This window comes from Ostrinia furnacalis, unplaced genomic scaffold (genome assembly GCF_004193835.3).
Source record: "Ostrinia furnacalis isolate ACB-3 unplaced genomic scaffold, ASM419383v2 OfSCF0518, whole genome shotgun sequence".
NCBI lineage: Eukaryota > Metazoa > Arthropoda > Insecta > Lepidoptera > Crambidae > Ostrinia > Ostrinia furnacalis.
In genome coordinates, this window is record NW_021130757.1 from 33672 (window position 1) to 55394 (window position 21723).

The following is a 21723-nucleotide window of genomic DNA, read 5'->3' on the forward strand; positions in this document are numbered from 1 at the left end:
GGAATTTGACAGATTTTTGACGTTTGTCAAAGTTAAAGTAAGATGGTGCAAACCTCGTTTGCCTCCTGTCACATAAAAAAACCCAGCCTTAGTCAGAGCCATATTGAAAATAAAGAGAGCAATGTTAAAAATGAAAACTTGAATTTAAGACCGCAAAAAAAAAAACGAAAAATGGATCTTATTACTTCCAACAACGTCTTAATTCACTGTTTACCCGTAACAACACAAACAACACCTAATTTAAATAAGAATACAAACCAGTCAATAGGTACCATTCGACAACAAGTCTTGCAGACGACAACATGTCGAAACTTTTTATTGTGTTTTTGCTTATCGCTGTTAGCCTGTGCAGGGGTCAGGGTAAGAATTATCTAATTTAAAATAATAGCAAAAATCTTTTTTAAAAACAATCTTTTAGTTCATTGAAAGAGCCCTCATCAAGACAAAATTATCGAGCCCAGACGCTTTAAGGTTACGGGACTATTCCCACCTCTCGTTCCCACTGCTGCAACTCCTGTGTAGCCAGGATCTACAGCTTGACCTTGAACCCAACCAGTGAAGGTCAAGTTTGTCCCGGGGGAAAGTTAAACTGTCATTGGACCCGCAGCAAAATTAATCAGAACATAGGGAGGAGTTCGAAGTTAAGGTTCGACTTCTCTCCATTGCAAAGCGGATGACAGGTGATAAACAAAGTTTAAGGTTGCTGGTAGTCATTGAGGAGTTGGTTGTTCTACTGGTGGCCCTAGTAGCAGCATTAGTACCATCTCAACATCAATTTTATGCATGAGCACCAAATTCTGGACTGACGGACAAGGTAGACCGACGACATCGTAAAGGTAGCAGGGAAGCGCTGAACGCAGGCCGCTACCAATCGATCAACATGGAAAGCATTGGGGGAGGCCTATGTTCAGCAGTGGACGTCCTATGTCTGAAATGATAATAACCAAATTCTGGACTATTTCAAAACAGATAAAAATGACCGAACGACCATTACCACATCGAGTTAAAAAAAAATACGTTTGTAGGTAATACATTAAGTCCCTTTTTGTTTAAGGCCGGGTAGCAGTGAAAATGGCGAAAATGAGGTTTTCATTTTTCATTTTTGAGGTACTAAACAGTAAAATTAAAGGCTAAGATTTTATTTGGGCATAGTTGAGGATATTTTCTAGGGCTATTAACGGATGGAAACATGATTTGATGAAGTTGACTCGATAGAATAAATTCCCAAAGTTACCTCTATTCGTTTTCTATTTATGGTTTTATTTTTTAAATAAGCGATTTGAGATTCTGAATCTTTTACTAAACTAAAGTTCAGAAATAACTTGAGGGCTTTTAACGGATGAAATTTTTATATTGGCTCTTATTTAGTTACTATGTTAAAAAATGTGGAAAAAATCGCCCATGACGGCTTGGACAATCTCAATCAGTCGCGCGGTGGCGCTTACGGAGGACGGACGCGTGTCAGTTTTTTGGTCGTGACAGTTCGCGATTTGTCAATATTTTTGACAATGATGACTTTGATGAGTCACAGTATAATAATACCAGTGTTACTGGAGAAAGCTAAAATTTTTGATAATTAAGAATTCTGAATTTTGTCTACCTATTGAAATTTAAATCGTTGGCATCCTTTTAAACTAAGACTCTACTCATGATACATTCCTCAAATATGAGACAAAACCAATGAGTTAAAATTACATTTTAATAGTACCTACATACAATCGTCTTCACTCTTTAGAAGAGCACACTGACACAAATAAATAATAAAAAATTAGGTCAGTGGGTCAAATATAGGGGCAGCTGCACGTCACTGAAAGACGATTCTGTTTACTCGGCATCTGGGCTGGAGAACATGAATCCTTGCTTACAGATGCAGATGTAAATAGAGTTATAATTGGACAAATTTTACATGAAATGTTTAACAGAACTCAGTTAAAAGACACATACATGGAATACCAATAAGGTTGCGGAGGGAAAGCTACCTATTATAAACTAGCGGCCGCCCGCGACTTCGTTCGCGTGGACCTCGTTTTACCCCCGTTAGATATGATGTTTTACCTCATTTTACCCATGTTGATAGATGGCGTTTCACGGTTTCCCCCGAATGAATATTTACGAACGTCATACCGTAGTTTGTCCAGTGCTGTAGATTTTAACCAATGACGATAGATGGCGCTTTTAGACACGTCTTATTTATTTATTGAAATTTATTTGCCACATATCGTCATAATGTTAATCTGGGTTATAAACAATAATACTGTAAAGTTTCAACAAAATCCGTTCAGTAGTTTTTGCGTGAAAGAGTAACAAACATCCAGACATCATGACATCCAGACATCCAAACTTTCGCCTTTATAATATTAGTAGGATATTTCACAATCCAAACTAATATTTACTATTTAGCATTTACTTACAGTAAATATTAGTTTGGATCGTGAAATATTTAAAATAAAAAAAAGAATAAAACAAAATAGGGTTTCAAATTACCTATCTATAATCTAATATTATAAAGAGGTAAAGTTTGTGTGTTTGTATATTTGTTAAATTGTAAGGGGTAATCTCGGGATCTACTGAACTGATTTTAAAAAATCTTTCACCAATAGAAAGCCACATTATATCTGAGTGTAATAAGTTATATAAAAACCAAAAAATTCCACGCGGGCGAAGCGGCGGGCGGAAAGCTAGTTTATTTATAATTATGTAAGAGCATAATTATTAAAGTCGAAGTCAAACATTCTTTATTTGTGTGGACCTATATTAACGAGAGATTACAAGAGATTACAAGGCGTCAAATATTTCAAGAAAAAAATTAAAAACTATTATAAAGCTAAATTTTGCTCTCATGGAGCCTTTACCTACTCTGACAAATTAAGACTTAGAGAAGAAACTAATAATAAAACTATTTAACTGTCCTGCAATGAAAAGCTTGATCGGGTACAACACCTCAAGTTATTTCAGAACTTGATTTCATTAAAAGACTCCGAATATCAAATCGCTTAGGTATCTAAAGTCAAACGATTCTGAAATGTCAAGTGGACTAATGAATAACCCATTAAGATAGTAGCGCCCTCCTGTCAATGACATACCTGGAACGATAGAGTTTTGAACAACTAATAAAAATGCTTTGTCCTAAATGACTGACGGATATCGTAGAGACCTGAAAGTTGGAAGGTGTGTTCTTTTTATGACGTAGGCATCTCATAAGAAAAGATTTTCCGAAATGGGGTCATGAAATGAAGGGGGTGAAAAAAGGGGGCAAAGTTTGTATGGGACAAAGTGATTCCTTGGTTCAATCTACTTGAAATTTAGCTTAACAATTCCTTAATATAATTCATGAAAGACGTGTGGAACGGGTAGAAAGTAATTTTGGCAGTCATTTTCTTCGAAGTTGATATCAATACTACTTAGTGCCTTTGATTTAATTACTTTTTATTTTTACAAGTGTTTGAAAACTCCATGTCAGATTGTGTTCAATGTCAAGTGAAATCTCAAATTGAAATGTCTCAATCTCAATGAGGAGACTCTGTATTTATTCCTAGAATTCCCCTAACACCGTCAAATTGCCCTTTCGAATTCAAGACAGTGCAGTTTCCCATCAGTCTGCTTCGTAATGACTATAAACAAAGCTCAAAGTCAAACTCTAGGGACCTCTGCTTAAACTCCCATGAGTGCACAGAGGTAAGCAGGTAACCGCGTGTGATGCTCATAGTAATTTTCGATACAGAACCCCGTACATACGTCATACATATTATAGAAAGAAAACACCCAGACCAATACAAACAAATATGTTTCTGCAATTTTAGTATGATATTTTTATTTATTAATAAACAAAGAGACTGAACAAAATTAATGCGTGTACTGATTAATGTTATTAACCACATGCAAAGCTTCGTGAATTGCAACAACTATAATTTATTATCCAAGCTCTAAATAATCGCTACTAAGAGTAACTTATCATAAAATGTTTTTCCAGTCGCTCAAGCTTCCAAGGGCCTACCGATAGGTCGGGTCACGTAATCTTGAAATTCTTTAAGCCAGCGCAGAACTTCCAGAAGGTCAGGCGACGCCACGGCCACTTTGAACCGTGTTTACTTCTGCAGTTATATTTCATATTTATTCGATTCTAGAATATATTCCCAAAAAGTCTGTAAGGTGTTTTAATTGGTATCACTTGGATATGATTTGTATTAGAAAGTGTTGTGAGTGTGACCCTTGAAGGGAAGAAAGTCGACCTAACCTAACCAACTGCGTATTTCTATACTATGTAGCTGGAAATTGTGGCGGGAGCTCTTTGGCGCGCTGTCTTCGGCGAAGAATTGCGCGCGCAGATTTTGACAGCGCGAAATACCTACTTTAGCAGAAATACCAAGCCTTAATGATTGTTTTATCTTATTTTTTTCAGAAAAGAACTGCAATGACCCAATGGAGCCCGGCCTGTGCTATGGAAATAATGACAGGTAAGTGTTTATACAGTTTTATTAAATAGGTAATCTTGGTTTGAGGTACGGTACACAGTGGAATCTTTGTTATTTGGATAGGTGTTTTTTGCGACCAAAAAATATAATCCGTGGAATGAGTGTGAGTTTACATCAAAAGACCTCACTAGTGAGCGCGTTAAAAAAATGTATGAAAATTTTAGTTCTTGAACGTTTCCGCTAGGGGTGCTCATGTACAATCCTTCATACATTTAATGTGTGAGCGCAATTGATGTAAACTCACACTAGGCCCTCTGAAATTATCTTATGCGATGGTGTTCACTTATTCGTCTACGTGCGGGTGACGTCAGCGTAGGAGGAAATAAAGTCTAAATCAGTGGTTCTTAACCGCTGGTCCGCGGACCACTGGTGGTCCCTTGGAGGCATTCCAAGTGGTCCACGAATTGCACTTGCACACCTTGGTCAAAACCACTTTTAACTGATTTTTGCAGTCAAAATAGTTTACTTTTGACCAATTATGATTATGAGGTGGTCCCTGACAAGACATAAATTTGGCAAAATGGTCCCTCATGACTTAAAGGTTAAGAACCACTGGTCTAAATAGTCACTCAGACAGAAAGAAATCTTTAAAATCTGCTATGTAATGCAGCAATTTATAATAATTATTTACTTTATCTTAATGTTCAACATAGTTTTACTTCTTTCTGCAGTAAACACTTTAACGCTTCCGAAGATTCTACACTAAACACTACCTCTTTCTGCAGATTCTAAACAGTAAACAATTTACCTATTTCTACAGATCCTACAGTAAATACTTTACCTATTTCTACAGATCCTACAGTAAATACTTTACCTCTTTCTACAGATTCTACACACAACACTTTACCTCCTCTGCAGATTAAACAGTAAACACGTCTTTCCCTCTTTCTACAGTAAACCCTATAGTGTTTACCTCTTCTACAGATTCTACAGTAAACACTACCTCTTTCTGCAGATCCTACATTAAACACTATAGGTACCTCTTTATGAAGATTCTACAGTATATGCTTTACCTCTTCCGCAGATTCTACTTCGACACTAGTTCGGGTGCGTGTACGCAGTTCGTCTACGGCGGGTGCGGCGGCAACGGCAACAACTACGAAACTTTAGAAGAATGCCAAGACAAATGCGAAAATTAAAATGTTAAATAGACTAAACAGTTTTTTACTCATGAATACTTACTAGTATGTAAAATTATGTAATAATAATATTGCGTCCACCTAGGACGCAAATAGGTGACATGAACCTATATTCTCAAAAACAATTTTTATATGTATACAATGACATCGTGATTCTTGGACATTCCCAAGAGTCTTCCAGTGACCGGCCCTCTTTTAGCTAGGTCCACGATGTACCTATTTAATTTTATTAGATTGGGCGCAGTTGCTGGAAGAAAAATTATTTAAAAATTAAATTCAGCGACTTGGCCCGTGGGCCAAGCTAAAAGTAGGCCAAGTCACTGGAAGATTAGGAGATGAGTATGCTTCCCAACCCAAATGAAAACCATGATGTCGTGCTCTGAGTGCCCAAGCAACTGCACGCAGGAGGATTTAATGAAGGCTACTGACAACGCCACTCGTAGCGGAGTATTGGGCGGACACTGTGTAGGTGTGTTGTAGACACGACAAGAAGAAGAATGAAAAACGATGTAAGATTACTCGTATGTTTATTTTTATTTATAATTAATTACAAACTGCTTCACATTCCTTCCGGGTCTCGAAGCGATTTTTGTTCCCTTCGCAACCTCCGTATATGAATCTCTCACATTTCCCTGTCTCCACTCTGTATCCGTAGCTGAAATATATAAATATCATCATTTAGTCCCCAATCTCTCTAATTTACCAGAGGCAAATGGAGGATTTGGCCTACACTCCCCACGCTGGCCAGACGGGTTGGGGAGGGCTGATGCACATAAGGTCTCCACAACCCGTCTGGCCAGCGCAAATAACAAAGCAAAATAATTATGTCACTAGAAACTAGCCTGTATTCACAAACGATGCTTGCATGAGTGAAGCAGCAAATCGAACGCACAGCGTTGAATAGAGCTCTGTGATTGGTTAGTGTGTCACCCTATGCATCCAATTCCACACGCACAGTAAAACCTCATAGTAATGTTTGTGAATACGGGCGACTGACACAATGAGGGTTTTCGCGTGCTGCGTGATTGGTGGATTTTGACATTATCTGTCAATGTAAAAAATAACCAATCATGCAGCATTTGGACCTCGAGTCTACGTATTGCCATCTGGCGGATTTTTCATTCGCGAAAACCCTCATTAAAGTAATATCTCATAAAAACTTACCTAGGCAAGTACGCCAAGCATCTTCCAGAAACTAGGGGTAATTTGCACCTTTTATCTGAAAAAGTAAGGTAATTTCTATGGGTAGATTCAAAATCAAGCGCGAATTCTAATATTAGTTTGGTACAGCACACATTAGGTACTAAGGCTGAGTTTCACTATCTAATTTTAACCGTAACTGTAACAATAACCGGGGTTTTTTTAGTATGGAATATGAAAGATTTTTGACGTTTGTCAAAGTTAAATTAAGATCACTACATTAACCTTAGTATAAAACAAAGTCGCTTCGTGTCTTTCCCTATGTATGCTTAGAACTTTTCCCTGTATCAAACTTGGCCACAGCTACTAGCTATACTAATAAATAATTTCCTACTAACGAAACACAAAATACTAATTTATTGTGATAGACAGATAACACGATATAATGGTGGCAGGTTTAGAGCTGGGTTTCCACCAACCAAACCGAGCAGAAAATTTTGCCCCCGCTGGGATTCGAACCCGGGACCTGTGAGTCCAAGACAAATAGCACAGTATTAAGTAGTCAACACTAGAGAATCGAAACTATAGCCAGCCATCTTTGCTGTTACAAAATAACTATTATTTAGGTACTCACCAAGTGAACTTGCCAAAGTAATGGCCACCAAAAAAACTAATATCCCTATGTTCTTCATTATGTATAAAGATATTTATACTGTGGTATAATATAAATATAAGTATCTAATTCACTCGATGTCACAGTGGAAATAAACATAAATAATGCACATTTTTTTCTTATATACTTTCCTTAATTAAAAACTCCATTAATTTTATAACTGTTTGAACGGTAATTTTACTAATTACTTATTTATCCTAATAGGAATATCATTAGAGTAAGTAGGTATTCCGCTGACTCACCCTGCTTTTACCCGAATGCGCTGGAAGAAAAATTATTTAAAAATTCAGTCCAGCGACTTGGCCCATGCGTGGGCCAAGCTAAAAGTGGGCCAAGTCACTGGAAGACTAGGAGTTGAGTACCTATCCTTCCCAAATGAAAAACTATTGTATTATGTTTATTAGTTAACGAGACTCATTACGATTTTTATTGTTAATGCAGATTTATAAGACTTAAAAGTCCAAAAAATTTTGTTAAACGACAAAAATTGACGAATTTATGGCCAAATTACATTTTGTTAAACGACAAAAATTGACGAATTTATGGCCAAATTACTAACGGGCGTTCTATGTTTATTACTTAACACGTTGAGTGCGAAACCAGGTCTATAGACCTTGTGTACGTCTCGCTTACCGTGCGGCTAAGAAAATTATAGTCTTCCTTGTCGTGCGAAAGGCATAACTTCAATTGGGTCCGGTGTAGGAAAGTGATGAATATATATCTATGATGTATTCTTAAAATAGAATCCAATGATGTACCTACCTTAATACCAGGTTTTTAGACCTGGTACCGCACGGAAGTAATAAAATGTCTTCACAATGCGAAACCAGGTCGAAGCACCTTGTACCCTGCGCACCTGGTACCGCACCCCACGCTAGCTTCGTGCAGCCAGTGTTGCCTCGCATTCGTAAGAAACGCACATGTCGACATGGCGTCAAGAGAAACAAACAAAATCAAAACTGCAAATTGATTATAATTTAATTTGCTACACGATTTATTGCTAATTTAAATAATGTTTTTCGTGACAAACATTTGAAGTTGTAACTAAATGTTATTAAATAATATGTTTTCTTTAAATATAGCTTATTTAAGTATTTATGCACGTATGTCTTATTTGTAAAATATTTAGACTAAATTATTAAAACATCTTTGTTTGTTACTTTTTTAAATTTTTATTAAAACTTAATTTAAACTATCGATATTTGTATTTCACATCCCTAGAATACCCACCAGACTTCCCTACTTCAGTGCGGCACAGGGTGCATAAGCCTTGTATTTTGAATATAGCTATAATTTTTATACTAAACAAGTTATTCACGAACGCCTTCAGGTGTATGTCAATAAATGCATTATTATTAATATTCAAAGAAAAAAAACACAATATCTATTAACATGAAGCCAAAAATAAAATTAATATATCTTAAATATTACAAGGTCTTTAAGCCTTGTGCCGCCACAATGTAAGTTTTAATACCAGGTTTACTGACCTTGTACCGAAGGAATGGAAAGTATTAGAAAGTTACTGCCGCAGCAAAGGTGTTAACATCTTCGGAAGTAATGCCCCAATTTGGATAATTCAAAAAGATATAATAATGCCATTCTTAGGTTATAAAGTTTATCGTAGATGCTAGTTTTATTGAATTTTCTATGACTGTACAGATCCTCATTACAAACTGCTTCACATTCCTTCCGAGTCTCGAAGCGATTTTTATTCCCTTCGCAACCTCCGTATATGAAGCTCTCACATTTCCCTGTCTCCACTCTGTATCCGTAGCTGAAAAGAAAATTTGAATTTGAAAAAATATAGATAGGTACAGGATGTTGATTTCAATCCTCGCCATATTTAGGGAGTTGATTATTTATGTAGCTTATTCAGATCACGAATCAGTAAACCGCCGCTACCAACCGTGCGATGTGGAAGTCATTGGGGGAGGCCTATGTTCAGCAGTGGACGTCCTATGGCTGAGTGATGATGATGATGATGATGATGATGATGATGTGTTTGAAATTCAAATTACAAATTCGAACGGATCTGTTTTTTGCGAGACTGCGATCGGGATGTTCGTGTGAACATTAAAATTAAAACACTTATCGTTTCAGCCGAAGGACGTCCACTGCTGGACAAAGGTCTCCCTCAAGGTTTTCCACAAAGACCGGACCTGCGCCGCCCGCATCCAAGCACCTCCCGCGACCTTTACCAGATCGGCGGTCCACCTAGTGAGAGGTCTGCCCTACGTCTTCCGGCTCGTGGTCGCCACTTGAGAACTTTTCTGCCCCAGCGGCCATTATATCTACGAACTATGTGCCCCGCCCACTGCCACTTGATTTTAGCAATTCTGCATGCTATGTCAGTCACTTTGGTTCTCCTGCGATCTCCTCATCGGATTCGATCACGCAGGGAAACTACGAGCATAGCACGCCCCATTGCCCTTTGGGTGACCTTGAGCCTTCTTAAGAGGGCCATAGTAAACGACCACGTCTCAGATCGGTATGTACCATCTGGCAACACACACTGGTCAAAGACTTTTGTCTTGAGACACTGCGGTATTTCGTCAAAACACTTCTTGTACCTACTATTATTCAGGATCTTACAAAAAACAGTTCCTGGAAAACACGAGATGTCACCGACTCACCGTGGGAACGACTTTAGTCTCCACTGCAGGAGAATCATCATCATCATCATCATCATCATTTCAGCCATAGGACGTCCACTGCTGAACATGCAGGAGCATAGCCCTATCTAAAGGACAATGACCAAAAATGTATGGAGTGTGGTCCAAATGTCCACCACTAACGAGACCTATGTAGTAAAATAGTCTACTAAATACTGATTCATTATAACCAAACCGCAATCAAAAATATGCTGTCAGTAAAAAGTTATGATTTTTTACCTTTTCATCCGAAAAATCTTCTTGATATCATTCTATCCATTGCACATTTTGGACTAATCTACGCATGTTATGTCATGTCGCATGTGGCGCGGGGTTATAGATGAATTTTATTAAATATTATACTAGCTGTGCCTACGACTTTGTACGCGTGAAAATAGTTTGAATAATATTTCCCATTTTTACAACATTTGTCTTTACTGCTCCGCCCCTATTGGTTGTAGGGTGATGTTATTTATCCTAAAACCATCCTTGATATCCATAACAAAAATATTTTTTTAAATCGGACCAGTAGTTCCTGAGATTAGCGCGTAATCTACTACGATTTTTCAAACAGTCATAACTTTTTACTGACAGCTTATTTTTTTTTCGTCCCATACTGAAAGTTAATCTCTATTTTATGGACTATAAGCCAATATAGGTCTCATTAGTGGTGGACATTTGGACCACTTTCGGTCATTGTCCTTTATCAGAGGCAAGAGGATTTGGTCGCACTCCCCACGCTGGCCAGACGGGTTGGGGAGGCCTGATGCATTACATAAGGCATCCCCGTAATCCCCAACCCGTCTAGCCAGGATTTTTCATTCGCAAAAACCCTCATTAACAAAACCAAAATGGCACTTCAATATTACAGTTTTAACAACTTACCTGGGAAAGTACGCCAAGCAGCTTCCAGAAACTAATGGTAATTTGCACCTTTTATCTGAAAAAGTAAGGTAATTTCAATGTATCTCTATGTATATGTATCTCTATCTAAAGTAGAATTACGTAGCGCGTAGAGTTTCGGCCAATGAACCCAAGTACGTACGTAGCACGTAGAATTTGCTAAATGAAAATGCTATCGCGAATGTGCGACGGGCGGCCGCAGTGGAGTGTGTGAGCGCGACAGAAATATAATTACGCGCGAGCGATAAGGATGGGTAGCTTGGGGTCATTGGACGAAATTCTACGTGCTCGGCGACCGGACTTTAGTAAGGTAATTGGTATGTTTGCTGACGCTCACGTAAACGGGTTTCTAGCCGTGATGAGAAACAAAATCACATCCATCAAAAACCGAATGCTTGGCAGTCCCAACAGCTCAGATCATAGAAGGGAAGGGACAGTGTCCTGATAAGACACTGGATAACCGCTCTAATAAACCAGGAGCAAATATGTTATATTTAAATTATTAAAAACTAGCGTTCCACCCGCGGCTTCGCCCGCGTGGAGTTTTGTCTGTCAGAGAAAAACTTTATCACGCGCGTCCCTGTATCAAAAACCGGGATAAAAACTATCTTATGTGCTTTTCAGGGACTCAAACTATTTCTATGTCAAATTTCATCAAAATCTGTTCAGTGGTTTAGGCGTGAAAGCAAGACAGACAGAGTACTTTCATATTTATAATATTAGTATGGATAAATGTCAAATGCTACTAACATTAGATGTAAGAACATTGTTACAAACATAAATAAACGGATCTTGAAATCTGATTAAATTAAAATTTATTATTATTTTGAACCTTTGGGTCTTACCGCTACACTAAAGAGGCGAAACTAAAGCCTGCCATCTTAGCTGTTACAATATAGGATTATTTAGGTACTCACCAAGTGAACTTGCTAAAGTAATAGCCACCAAAAAAATTAATATCCCTATGTTCTTCATTATGTATAAAATATCAGTATCTAATAATGCACTCGATGTCACAGTAGAAATAAACAAAAATAAATTCATTCGTTTCTTAAATACTATCCTTGTTGACAAACATCATCGAAGTATTAATTAACTGTTTAAACGGAAATTGTATTATTCATCTACATATCATAATACAAATATCATTAGAGTAGGCAAGTATTTCGTTGACTCACCCTGCTTTTAAATGGACCCGTGAATCTGAACGTCAAACTCGGAACTCGAACTTTAACTTCGAACTCCTCAAATGTTATTCTGATTAATTACATTGCGGGTCCAATGATAGTTTAACTTTCCCCCGGGACAAACTTGACCTTCACTGGTTGGGTTTTTATTGGCGGTCAAGCTGTAGATCCTGGCTACACAAGAGTTGCAGCGATTTTTTTTAGTTACCTACTACGGGTGCTGTTTTTACCCGACTCCGCCAGAAGGAGGGTAACGGGTCAGTCTACAGAAGAGTCATTAGAATCTTACAATAAAATTCTTCTTTCTTTTTATTTATTACTTTTAGTTAACTTTATATTATGTCAAAATTCAAAATTAGGATTATTGGAGTTGAAGTTATAGTTCTTTTATTCATTTATTTATCAAATAAAATTACAGTGACAGCATTCAGGAAACCACTAATGCGTATGTATTTAAGTTCTTGTTATAATTACGGAGTTTTTAGATACAAACGAGTTGTTAAATATGTATTTTCTGGTGAGAACTCTTACTATTAATTAAAACGAAAAACAACATTAAATTAATAACACAATTTTATTACAAAAAAGTCTTAATTTCGTAGGATAAACAAAACTCAAAAAGTTTTAGAAGTAAACTGCCCTTCACTTTGTCAAAAAAACATCATAAATATAATATCATGTTAGTTAATAGTATTTAATTTGAATTATAATTATATGTAAACTAAAGGTTTATAGGTAACTGCATGTGTTCCCAACTGCCAATTTATTACACAATACTTACATATAAACAAGTTTTAATACAATCTATTTGTTTTTCTTTGTTAAATTTAAAGCCATCATAACACTAAATTGATATTTGACACCACCAATCAATTGATTTACTTTTTTTGACCTACCAAAATGCGACTCTGTATGGCCACAGGATATGACGTCACAGTTCGCGAACTCAAACGAACTATTTTTTATTTTATACTTAAACTAGCTGACCCGGCAAACTTTGTTCCGCCTTAATGGAAATAAATAAGCAGACTTTTTTTTTAATTTCGAACGGGATAAAAAGTATCCTATGTCCTTCTCCTGGCTCTAAACTACCTCCTTGACAATTTTCAGCTAAATCGGTTCAGCCGTTCTTGAGTTATAAGCGAAGTAACTAACACGACTTTCTTTTATATATATAGATATAGTCTTTTTCACTTAAGATGATTCGTATGGACGTTTCGAGTTTGAAAGTTATAGAGATGTCACATAACTAAACCATAGCGATTTATCTATCGATTTTTTTCTAAGAGTTAGTAAAACCTACTTTTAGATAAATATTTTGTATAGGTGTCATTTAACAAAAAACATGTTTTTTTGAACTACAAATATTATTGTAACATTTTTTATTGATAATAATTCAAATTCCATAGACTTCATGTTAAAAAAAACGATTCCTAAAAAGTACTGGTTCTATTTCTTTAAATTAAAAACTTTAATTTATTTTCAATGCGCTTATTAAAGTCAACAATCGAAAAATATAGTTGATTTTTGTGATGTTTTAATAACTTAGTATTCAATGCAATCGATTAATGAACCGCGGAAATAAGTAAGTTCACAATTTGCAGTGAGTGCAAAAAGTTAGGTATTTTTATATGACAATAAAATTAGTGTCTTTATAAAAGAAAAATAAGTGGGTACAGTCAGCATCAAATAGTTCGTGACACCCAAGCCAAAAAGGTTAAGACACGCCTTTGTTACAATAACCTAGATGACAAAATTTCAACCATTTGTCCGTCAGACAGATAATTAGAAAATATTTGACTCATATTTTTTTATTTTCTTTCACAAAAACCAACCCTACCCAAAAAATAACAATGCTACATCGACTTGAAATGGCGCGATACGTCACGCTTGAGTAGAATTTTTATACTCAAAAGTGACATCACGCGACATTTCAACTCAATATAATACTGTAATTATTCGATTATGGAAAAAATTAAAAAAATATGAGTCTAATATTTTCTAATTATCTGTCTGACGGACTAAATAGAATTTCGTCGAACTGGGTAATGAAATATTACCCAGTCATCATCCCTATTGGAATTGGAATAAGTTTATGTTGTCAACTTTTTGGCCACTTGGGTGTCACGAACGATTTGCGCTGACTGTATGTGGGTGCTACATGTGATTGGTGGTGTCAACTACCAAATTTTGAGCCGGGAATCGAAGCTGGGAATCATGCGCACGCCTTCACGCACTCCTCTATGGTGTCAAAGTTGTTGCCGCTCCCTTGGCAGCCCCCATAGACGAAGGTGTCGCATCCTCTACCGGTGAACGCGTATCTGAAACATTGAAAAATAATAATCTATAAAAGCGAAAGGTCACTGACTCACTCATTACGAAATCTCAGAAACTACAAGTGCTAGGAGTCTCAAATTTTGCATGAGGATTCCTTTTAGAACATAGGTGTTTACTAAGACGGGATTTTCCAAAATTCAACCCCTATTCCTAGGGGCATAGATATAGTTTAAGTCCCGGGAAAGGACATAGGATAGTTGTTGAAACAGGGACGCACGCGATAGTTTTTCTGTGACAGACAAAATTCTACGGGGGCGAAGCCGCGGCCGGAAAGCTAGTTTAAAATAAATAAATATCCTTAGACATTTATACACTGCGCCATCTAGTACCAAACTAAGCAAAGCTTGTATGAGGTACCAGACTAGTTAATTAATAGGTAGGTACTTTAATATTTGTACTAAGCAGATATATAAAATATTATGAGTATGACCCAATGCACGACTTTGATATTTCACGATTTCAATGTCACTTCTATAAATAAACATCGCATCATGCAGATAATCCTTTGTAGATATTATTAATTAAATCTCAATTAAGTACCTACCTAGACATTACAAAACAAAACATCCAACGCTCATAATAAAAAGACCTGACTAATCTGGGAATCGAACCCAGAAACTAAGAGTCGAGAGAGTCTCGCCCTTACCACTGGTCATAGAGCAACGTGTATGGACTATGGTTCAAATAATCCAGTACAACTTTTGGCCACTTGGAGCGCTACTTGACTTTGACTTATGGTCCTATGTCCCCAAGATGGGGCAGAGGGCGTCCACAACAGTCCTCCATCTCGTTCGGTCTTGAGCTTCTCGCTTGATCTCGCTCGAGGGGGGGAAGCCGGGGCATGGTCTTGGTGGTAATCGCTGACGTAGTGAGGTCAGCATTGCCTACAAAATGCCAAGAAGCCCTCTGCTGTGTTAAGTAGTGGAACACCGGTGTAGCAGAACCCCGGCCAGTCCGCGTCATCCACGTCCTCGTCGTCCACCCTGGGACCTGCTGCAGCCACGCTTTGCGTGCCCACTACCTAGACTTGCAGCTGAACTGAGAATGCAGGACTTGGAGCGCTAGCAGTCATCAAAAAAACTTGTCGTCTATAGCCCAAACAGCTGATGTTCGTTCGTTTCAACCAAAAGACGTCCACTGCTAGACAAAGGCCTCCCCCAAGAATTTCCACAATACCTGGCCTAGCGCAAAAGGACACGACCCTCTCTAATTTACCAGAGGCAAATAGAGGATTTGGCCTACACTCCCCACGCTGGCCAGACGGGTTGGGGAGGCCTGATGTTCACAAACATCACTATTGGTCTCATAGTGCACGTGGACGCACAGGATCACACACGAACCAATCATAGAGCTCTATTCAACGCTGTGCGGTTGATTTACTGCTTCGTTTGTGAATACAAGCGTTTGTCTCCTCTTACGGAAGTTTATTGGCATCAAAAGTAGTTCATCATCATCATCAAATGATTTTCAGCCACAGGACGTCCACTGCTGAACACAGGCCTCTCCCAATTATTTCCACAATGACCGGTTGGTAAAGCCTGGTCCGTGAGCACGTAGAATTTTGTCCAATGACCCCAAGCTACCCATCCTTATCGCTCGCGGGTATTATATATTGCTGTCGCGACTGTGCGACGGGCGCCCGCAGTGAGTGTGCGAGCGCGACAGCAACATAATTACGGCCTGCATTCAGCGCCTTCCTGCTACCTTTATGAGGTCGTCAGTCCACCATGTGGTTGTCAAACTTATGAGGTCATGGGTCCACCTTGTGGAAGGACCAAAAGTAGGTAGTTGTGTTATGGTAATAGGTAAAACTTACTTGGTTTGCGAAGCCCGGCATGGTCCTGTGACTATTGGCTCAAAACAACGGGAATCTGTAATGAAATAAATAGAAATTAATTATTTTGTTTTATTATTTAATCTTTATCTAATTCTATAAGCTAAAACCCGGTCTGTGAGCACGTAGAATTTTGTCCAATGACCCCAAGCTACCCATCCTTATCGACAAAATTCTACGTGCTCACAGACCAGACTATACTAGGAGTCTTTTGTCGACTGGGCCCAGTTACCGGAAGACAAAATATTAAAAAAGCCATATGAGTGACCCAGTTAAAAATGGGGCCAGTCGATGGAAGACTGAAGACTCCATTCATTCATTCATTCACTCTACCATTGATTATTCAAAGTTTGAGATGATATTAGCCAAATGGTGTCGGGACGCTCGAGTTCGATCCCTGCTTGGACTATTATAGCGAATAGCTAAATATTTTAATTATTTAGCTATTAAAAAAAAATCTCAGACCCAATACAAATGACACTTTATTTCTATGTTTACTTCATCATCAACAGCCCTTTACAGTCCACTGCTGGACTATGAGCCTCCTCCACTATAGTGGAGGGTTTTGCCATAATCTCCACGCTTGGCAGGCGGGTTGGAGATCGCAGTTTAAAAGATTGATGTTTTTCAGAGAGCGCTGCTGCCCATTCTCTGTTTGATGTGTAGTCCCTAAGTCGCCTCTTACGACACCCGCGGGAAGAATAGGGGTTGGTGACAAATGTATTCTACTCTGCCGTCACCACACGGCTTCAAATTGTTTACTTACAAATATTGAAATGACCGTAACCTAATTTACATAATAATTAAAAATATCATCATAATATTTTTGTCTTGTCCCACGACAGAGGTCAATTTGCTATCAATAGAATTAAACATACAGGGTGTGCTCCTTATTGACGAACATGTAAAAAATTCAATTTAGACTAAAAATCTATTTTATTTATAAATTACCGTAATCTTTTGTTATTGGGTTTTTTAAGTTCGCCATAATGAAGACAAGTGCTTTTAATCACTTTGATAAAATATGTAACTTTCTGAAAATTAAAAAAAAATCATTTTTTGTATATTGATATTGTACCTACTTTTCTTTACTTGAGGCTTCCGTCAACTGGGACCGCAATTAACTGGGACCGCGGTCCCAGTCGCCGGATGCGTAAAAATTAAATAATTTTCTTCCGGCGACTGGGACCACTCATAGATAACTTAAAAGAAAATATTATTCAATCCAAAATCGGTACAGTACTAAAATCCATGAGTGGTCCCAGTCGCCGGAAGAAAATTATTTAATTTTTACGCATCCGGCGANCGGCGACTGGGACCACTCATAGATAACTTAAAAGAAAATATTATTCAATCCAAAATCGGTACAGTACTAAAATCCATGAGTGGTCCCAGTCGCCGGAAGAAAATTATTTAATTTTTACGCATCCGGCGACTGGGACCGCGGTCCCAGTTAATTGCGGTCCCAGTTGACGGAATCCTCCTTTACTACTTATGGATATTATAGGTACCATTCCCTTCTTCCAGTCAATCAAAACAGAAATTACAGTAAGTACCTAGTTACCAAGGTACAGCTGAAAGTAATAATATGTAATTAAATAAAAAAAATGATCATCATCAAAAATTTTCCTTGCACCAACTTACTTTAACCGTAACTATGACAATAACCGGTGTTTTCTGTATTTGACAGCTCAGAAGATCTTTACTATAATAGTGAGGTGTATACGTCACAATCTATAATTTTATTTTTCTTTTTATAGCCAATGGTAACATGTCCAAGTCCATAGTAAAAACAATTATAAATACATAAATCATTTATATTATGTTTCTTATCAAATTATTCACAGACCACTCAAGTGTTACAAAATGTTGATAACCTTTGTATGGACGACGGCAAATCCAGATTAACATTCTGGTGTCTTAAACCTTTGTAATAGGGTTCATTTTGCGATAAAAATGACAAGTCTGAAATGGTATTCACTGTACCAAAGCATTGAATATTTTGCCTTTAGAATACTCGTGTAAGTAAGTAACTATAATAAATTATATTAAATTCAAAATATTCAGGCAGAGTTTAATAGATAGGCAGTGACTATGTTTTATTAATAAGCTGACTGGTTGACTGGAAGACATCGCTATCTAGCGATAAGATCGCATAAGTTGGGCCAATTCGTGTTTCTTTAAATTAATTATTTTTATTTTATCAACAATTTGACAATAATTTTATCATAATCATCAGGTCATTTTGGTATTGATTTGACCCAGAAATCTGATTTTCTTATCCGCTACAATACATTTTTTAAATTGACTAAATTCGATAAAATTATTGACATAATAAATACGCAAATCAATAAAGATTTGGTTTTAAAATTACAACACTGTTTTGCAGTCACATCACAAATATTTTAATTTGAAAAACAAAATGAAAAACGCTAGCAAAATCATTTTCTCAGTATTACGACAGCAAAAACCCTAATAATTTCCTTTCCTATCTTAATATTAATTAAGAAAAAAGTAATTACAACTCACCTAATGCCATCACCGATGCTATAAGCGCGAAAACAAAAATTATAAAATACAATCTATTCATTTTTAACGAACTGTGTTGTGACCGTCACTTATACAGATGAAACGCGTTCTGTTGATATTTTATTACGATATTGTAGCGCTCTGTTACTTATTTGTGCTTATATGTTACACTATTGTAGTTTAGGAGACAGAGTGTGTTATTTTTTCCGATTCTTTAGAGAATTTAACACGAAAAAAAAATTTAATGTAAACTGAATTGTTGAATGTGTCACAAATGATTGTATACTGAGATACTTCGTTGTTGTATTTGAAAACAATAGCCTTATCTTTGTAGATAACAGGTTAATACACGATAATAAATTCTTGATAATTCTTTGATGATGTGTACCAATACTTGTAATAATACGATTTGATGAGTATGATGCAATTAAGTGTTAAGATAATTAGTCATTATTATTTTTTATTTCAAAAAATGACGTCCACAGCTGGACAAAGGCCTCCCCCAAGGATTTCCTGCGCTGCCCGCATCCAGGTGCTACCCGCGACCTTCACCAGATTGTCTTTCCATTTTTTTATGTATATTTTTTGTGTTCTTTCTAAGTAAGTACAGAGACTAATCTGACTAGTCCATTTGTTTAGTATTGTGCTTCTTTAGTTTGGTGTGTTTATACAATAGTAATTCGGCCGTTTGGTGTAGTGGTTCAGAAGGGACTACTATACCGAGAGGTCCCGGGTTCGATTACCGGCTGGGTAGAAATTGAAATGATGAATTTTAATTTCTGTGATGGGTCTGGGTGTTACTATGTATGTGTATGTATTTAAAAAAAAGTATTTAAGTATGTTTATTATATCCGTTGTCTAAGTAGTACTCATAGTACAAGCTTTGCTTAGTTTGAGACTAGAAGCGTAGTGTAAAATGTCCAATGATAAAAAAAACTTATGTAAAGGTTCTTACAATGGCGTAATTGGACGATTATTGTTACAACAATTACATTAATTAGTCGGTACTTTAGCACAATAGCTAACGGAGAAGATCAAGAAACGATAAAAATAATAGCGTAAAACATCGCAAAGTCTTCCGTTTATCTACTTGTAGACTTCAGTAAAAAAACGTTTTGAGTTAACTTAAAAAATTATGGCATCAAATACCTCATTAAGCTAACTTAATTCTTAAATAATTAATTTGTTGGACGATTCTTTCATAAAAAAATGTTCATAGTTCATATTTTTATTTCACCCTAACCCCTTGACTACGCGTTTATGTATACTAATTATCTTCAGTTACATTTATATGAGTTGATGCAAAACTGGTCTGTGTTAAACTCCATAATTATCATGAACATAGTAAATTACACCAAATTTTATTCAAAATATTTTTCTTGATCCTAGCTCTAAGGCCCAGAACAGACGGTGAAACGCAACTGCAACGAAACTGCAACTTTCTGATGATTCTGATGAATGAAACTGAAACTGAAAGTTTCAAACTGGTCGCGTCATGTGTCTCTCAACGTACGCTATGTCAGAAACTTAGATGCAACTCAAAAGTAACTAGCAGTTGCAGTTTCGTTGCAGTTGCGTTTCACCGTCTGTTCTGGGCCTAAGTTCTTTCTGAAAAGTTTCAAATTCAAATACCTAGTTCCTATTATGAAAAGGCGCAGGACCGGTCGTTGAGGAAATCCTTAGGGGAGGCCTTTGTCCAGCAGTGGACGGAACTCGGTTGAAACGACTGAACTTCATGAAATAATATTCAAGAAGCGCTGAATTATTTTTGGTAAATAATAATATTAAGATACTAGGAGAAGGAAATGTGTATTAAATGTTATCTAGGTACATCGATTCAAGGTGGACAGATGACCTTCTAAAGTTTGCAGAAAGGCGCTGGATGTAGGCCGCTACCAACCGGCCGATCTGGAAACCATTGGGGGAGGCCTATGTTCAGCTGTGGACGTCCTGTGGCTTAAATTAAATGATGATGATGATGATTCAAGCGTTTATAAGTGTGAAAAAGATAGACTGTCTGTCTACAGCTTCCACATTTAATTAATTTATGTATATGAATGACCTAGTAACCACCATGAAATAAAAAACAGTGATGTCCAAAACATATTTTTTTCTACATTTGGTATTAAAGACATTTTGTTGAAATGTCCTCGCTGATAATAATCGTAATGCCTTATAATACCCAGTTTCCGTGCTGCCAAATGCACAAAATTGAATTGTTACTGTAAACGCTAGATGAGTGTTAAATTGGGACAAAATTCGTTAATGAGTCGCAAATTGGACGAAATAGTTTTGTCTAGTAAAAAAAATACACAGGAATTACCTACTATAAAATAAGGCACAAACTAGGAGAACCAAAGTAACCGACATAGCTCGCAGAATTGCTAAAATCAAGTGGCAGTGGGTGTGGCACGTAGCTCGTAGAGATGATGGCCGTTGGGGCAGAATAGTTATCGAGTGGCGACCACGGGCCGGAAGACGTAGCGTGAGCAGGCCTCCCACTAGGTGGACCGACGATCTGGTGAAGGTCGAGGTGAAGGTCGAGGGAAGAGCCTGGATGCGGGAAGCGCAGGACTCGTTGTTAAGGAAATCCTTGGGGGAGGACTTTGTCCAGCAGTGGACGTCATTTGGCTGAAACGAAGTCAAAAACAACGCCTCAGATATTTAGTAGCTTGAGAATTTGACTCCCAAGTCCCAAACAAGTTCAGGTTTGATGCCCAGAAATATCCTGCTCGATTTAGTTAGCAACCACCATCTTACCTAAGTCAGTCACCACCATGACATCGATGTTAACAAATTGTTGTGATCCGGCAGTTGGAGGTAAGATAGCCAGTTCCTCCGTGCATTCCACTTTAACT

The 21723-nt window shown here is 37.3% G+C and overlaps 4 protein-coding genes across 5 annotated transcripts; 1 reads left to right on the plus strand and 3 right to left on the minus strand.

Annotated features, from left to right (window-relative positions):
- Window positions 1–260: 260 nt before the first annotated feature.
- On the plus strand, window positions 261–5629 carry LOC114366030 (PI-stichotoxin-She2a-like). The gene is made up of 3 exons (XM_028322792.1): window positions 261–360; window positions 4400–4454; window positions 5497–5629. The coding sequence occupies exons 1-3, from the start codon at window positions 303–305 to the stop codon at window positions 5609–5611; spliced, it is 228 nt and encodes a 75-aa protein (XP_028178593.1). The 5' UTR covers window positions 261–302; the 3' UTR covers window positions 5612–5629.
- Window positions 5630–6121: 492 nt separating this feature from the next.
- On the minus strand, window positions 6122–7530 carry LOC114366031 (PI-actitoxin-Aeq3a-like). Its single transcript, XM_028322793.1, has 3 exons — window positions 7386–7530; window positions 6776–6830; window positions 6122–6266 (listed from the first exon to the last, which is right to left on the minus strand). Exons 1-3 carry the CDS (start codon window positions 7441–7443, stop codon window positions 6155–6157), a joined length of 225 nt encoding a protein of 74 aa, XP_028178594.1. The 5' UTR covers window positions 7444–7530; the 3' UTR covers window positions 6122–6154.
- Window positions 6684–19144, minus strand: LOC114366033 (trypsin inhibitor-like). 2 transcript variants are annotated; one of them, XR_003656995.1, is made up of 4 exons: window positions 18866–19144; window positions 16319–16373; window positions 14250–14486; window positions 6684–6750 (listed from the first exon to the last, which is right to left on the minus strand). XR_003656995.1 is itself a non-coding variant. In XM_028322794.1 (3 exons), exons 1-3 carry the CDS (start codon window positions 18924–18926, stop codon window positions 14381–14383), a joined length of 222 nt encoding a protein of 73 aa, XP_028178595.1. In that variant the 5' UTR covers window positions 18927–19144; the 3' UTR covers window positions 14236–14380. The 2 variants fall into 2 exon arrangements, 1 of the variants encoding a protein (XP_028178595.1); XM_028322794.1 differs by lacking the exon at window positions 6684–6750 and having other exon boundaries at window positions 14236–14486.
- On the minus strand, window positions 7966–12003 carry LOC114366029 (kunitz-type serine protease inhibitor Bt-KTI-like). Its single transcript, XM_028322791.1, has 4 exons — window positions 11896–12003; window positions 10961–11015; window positions 8970–9198; window positions 7966–8009 (listed from the first exon to the last, which is right to left on the minus strand). Exons 1-4 carry the CDS (start codon window positions 11951–11953, stop codon window positions 8004–8006), a joined length of 348 nt encoding a protein of 115 aa, XP_028178592.1. The 5' UTR covers window positions 11954–12003; the 3' UTR covers window positions 7966–8003.
- Window positions 19145–21723: the final 2579 nt, after the last annotated feature.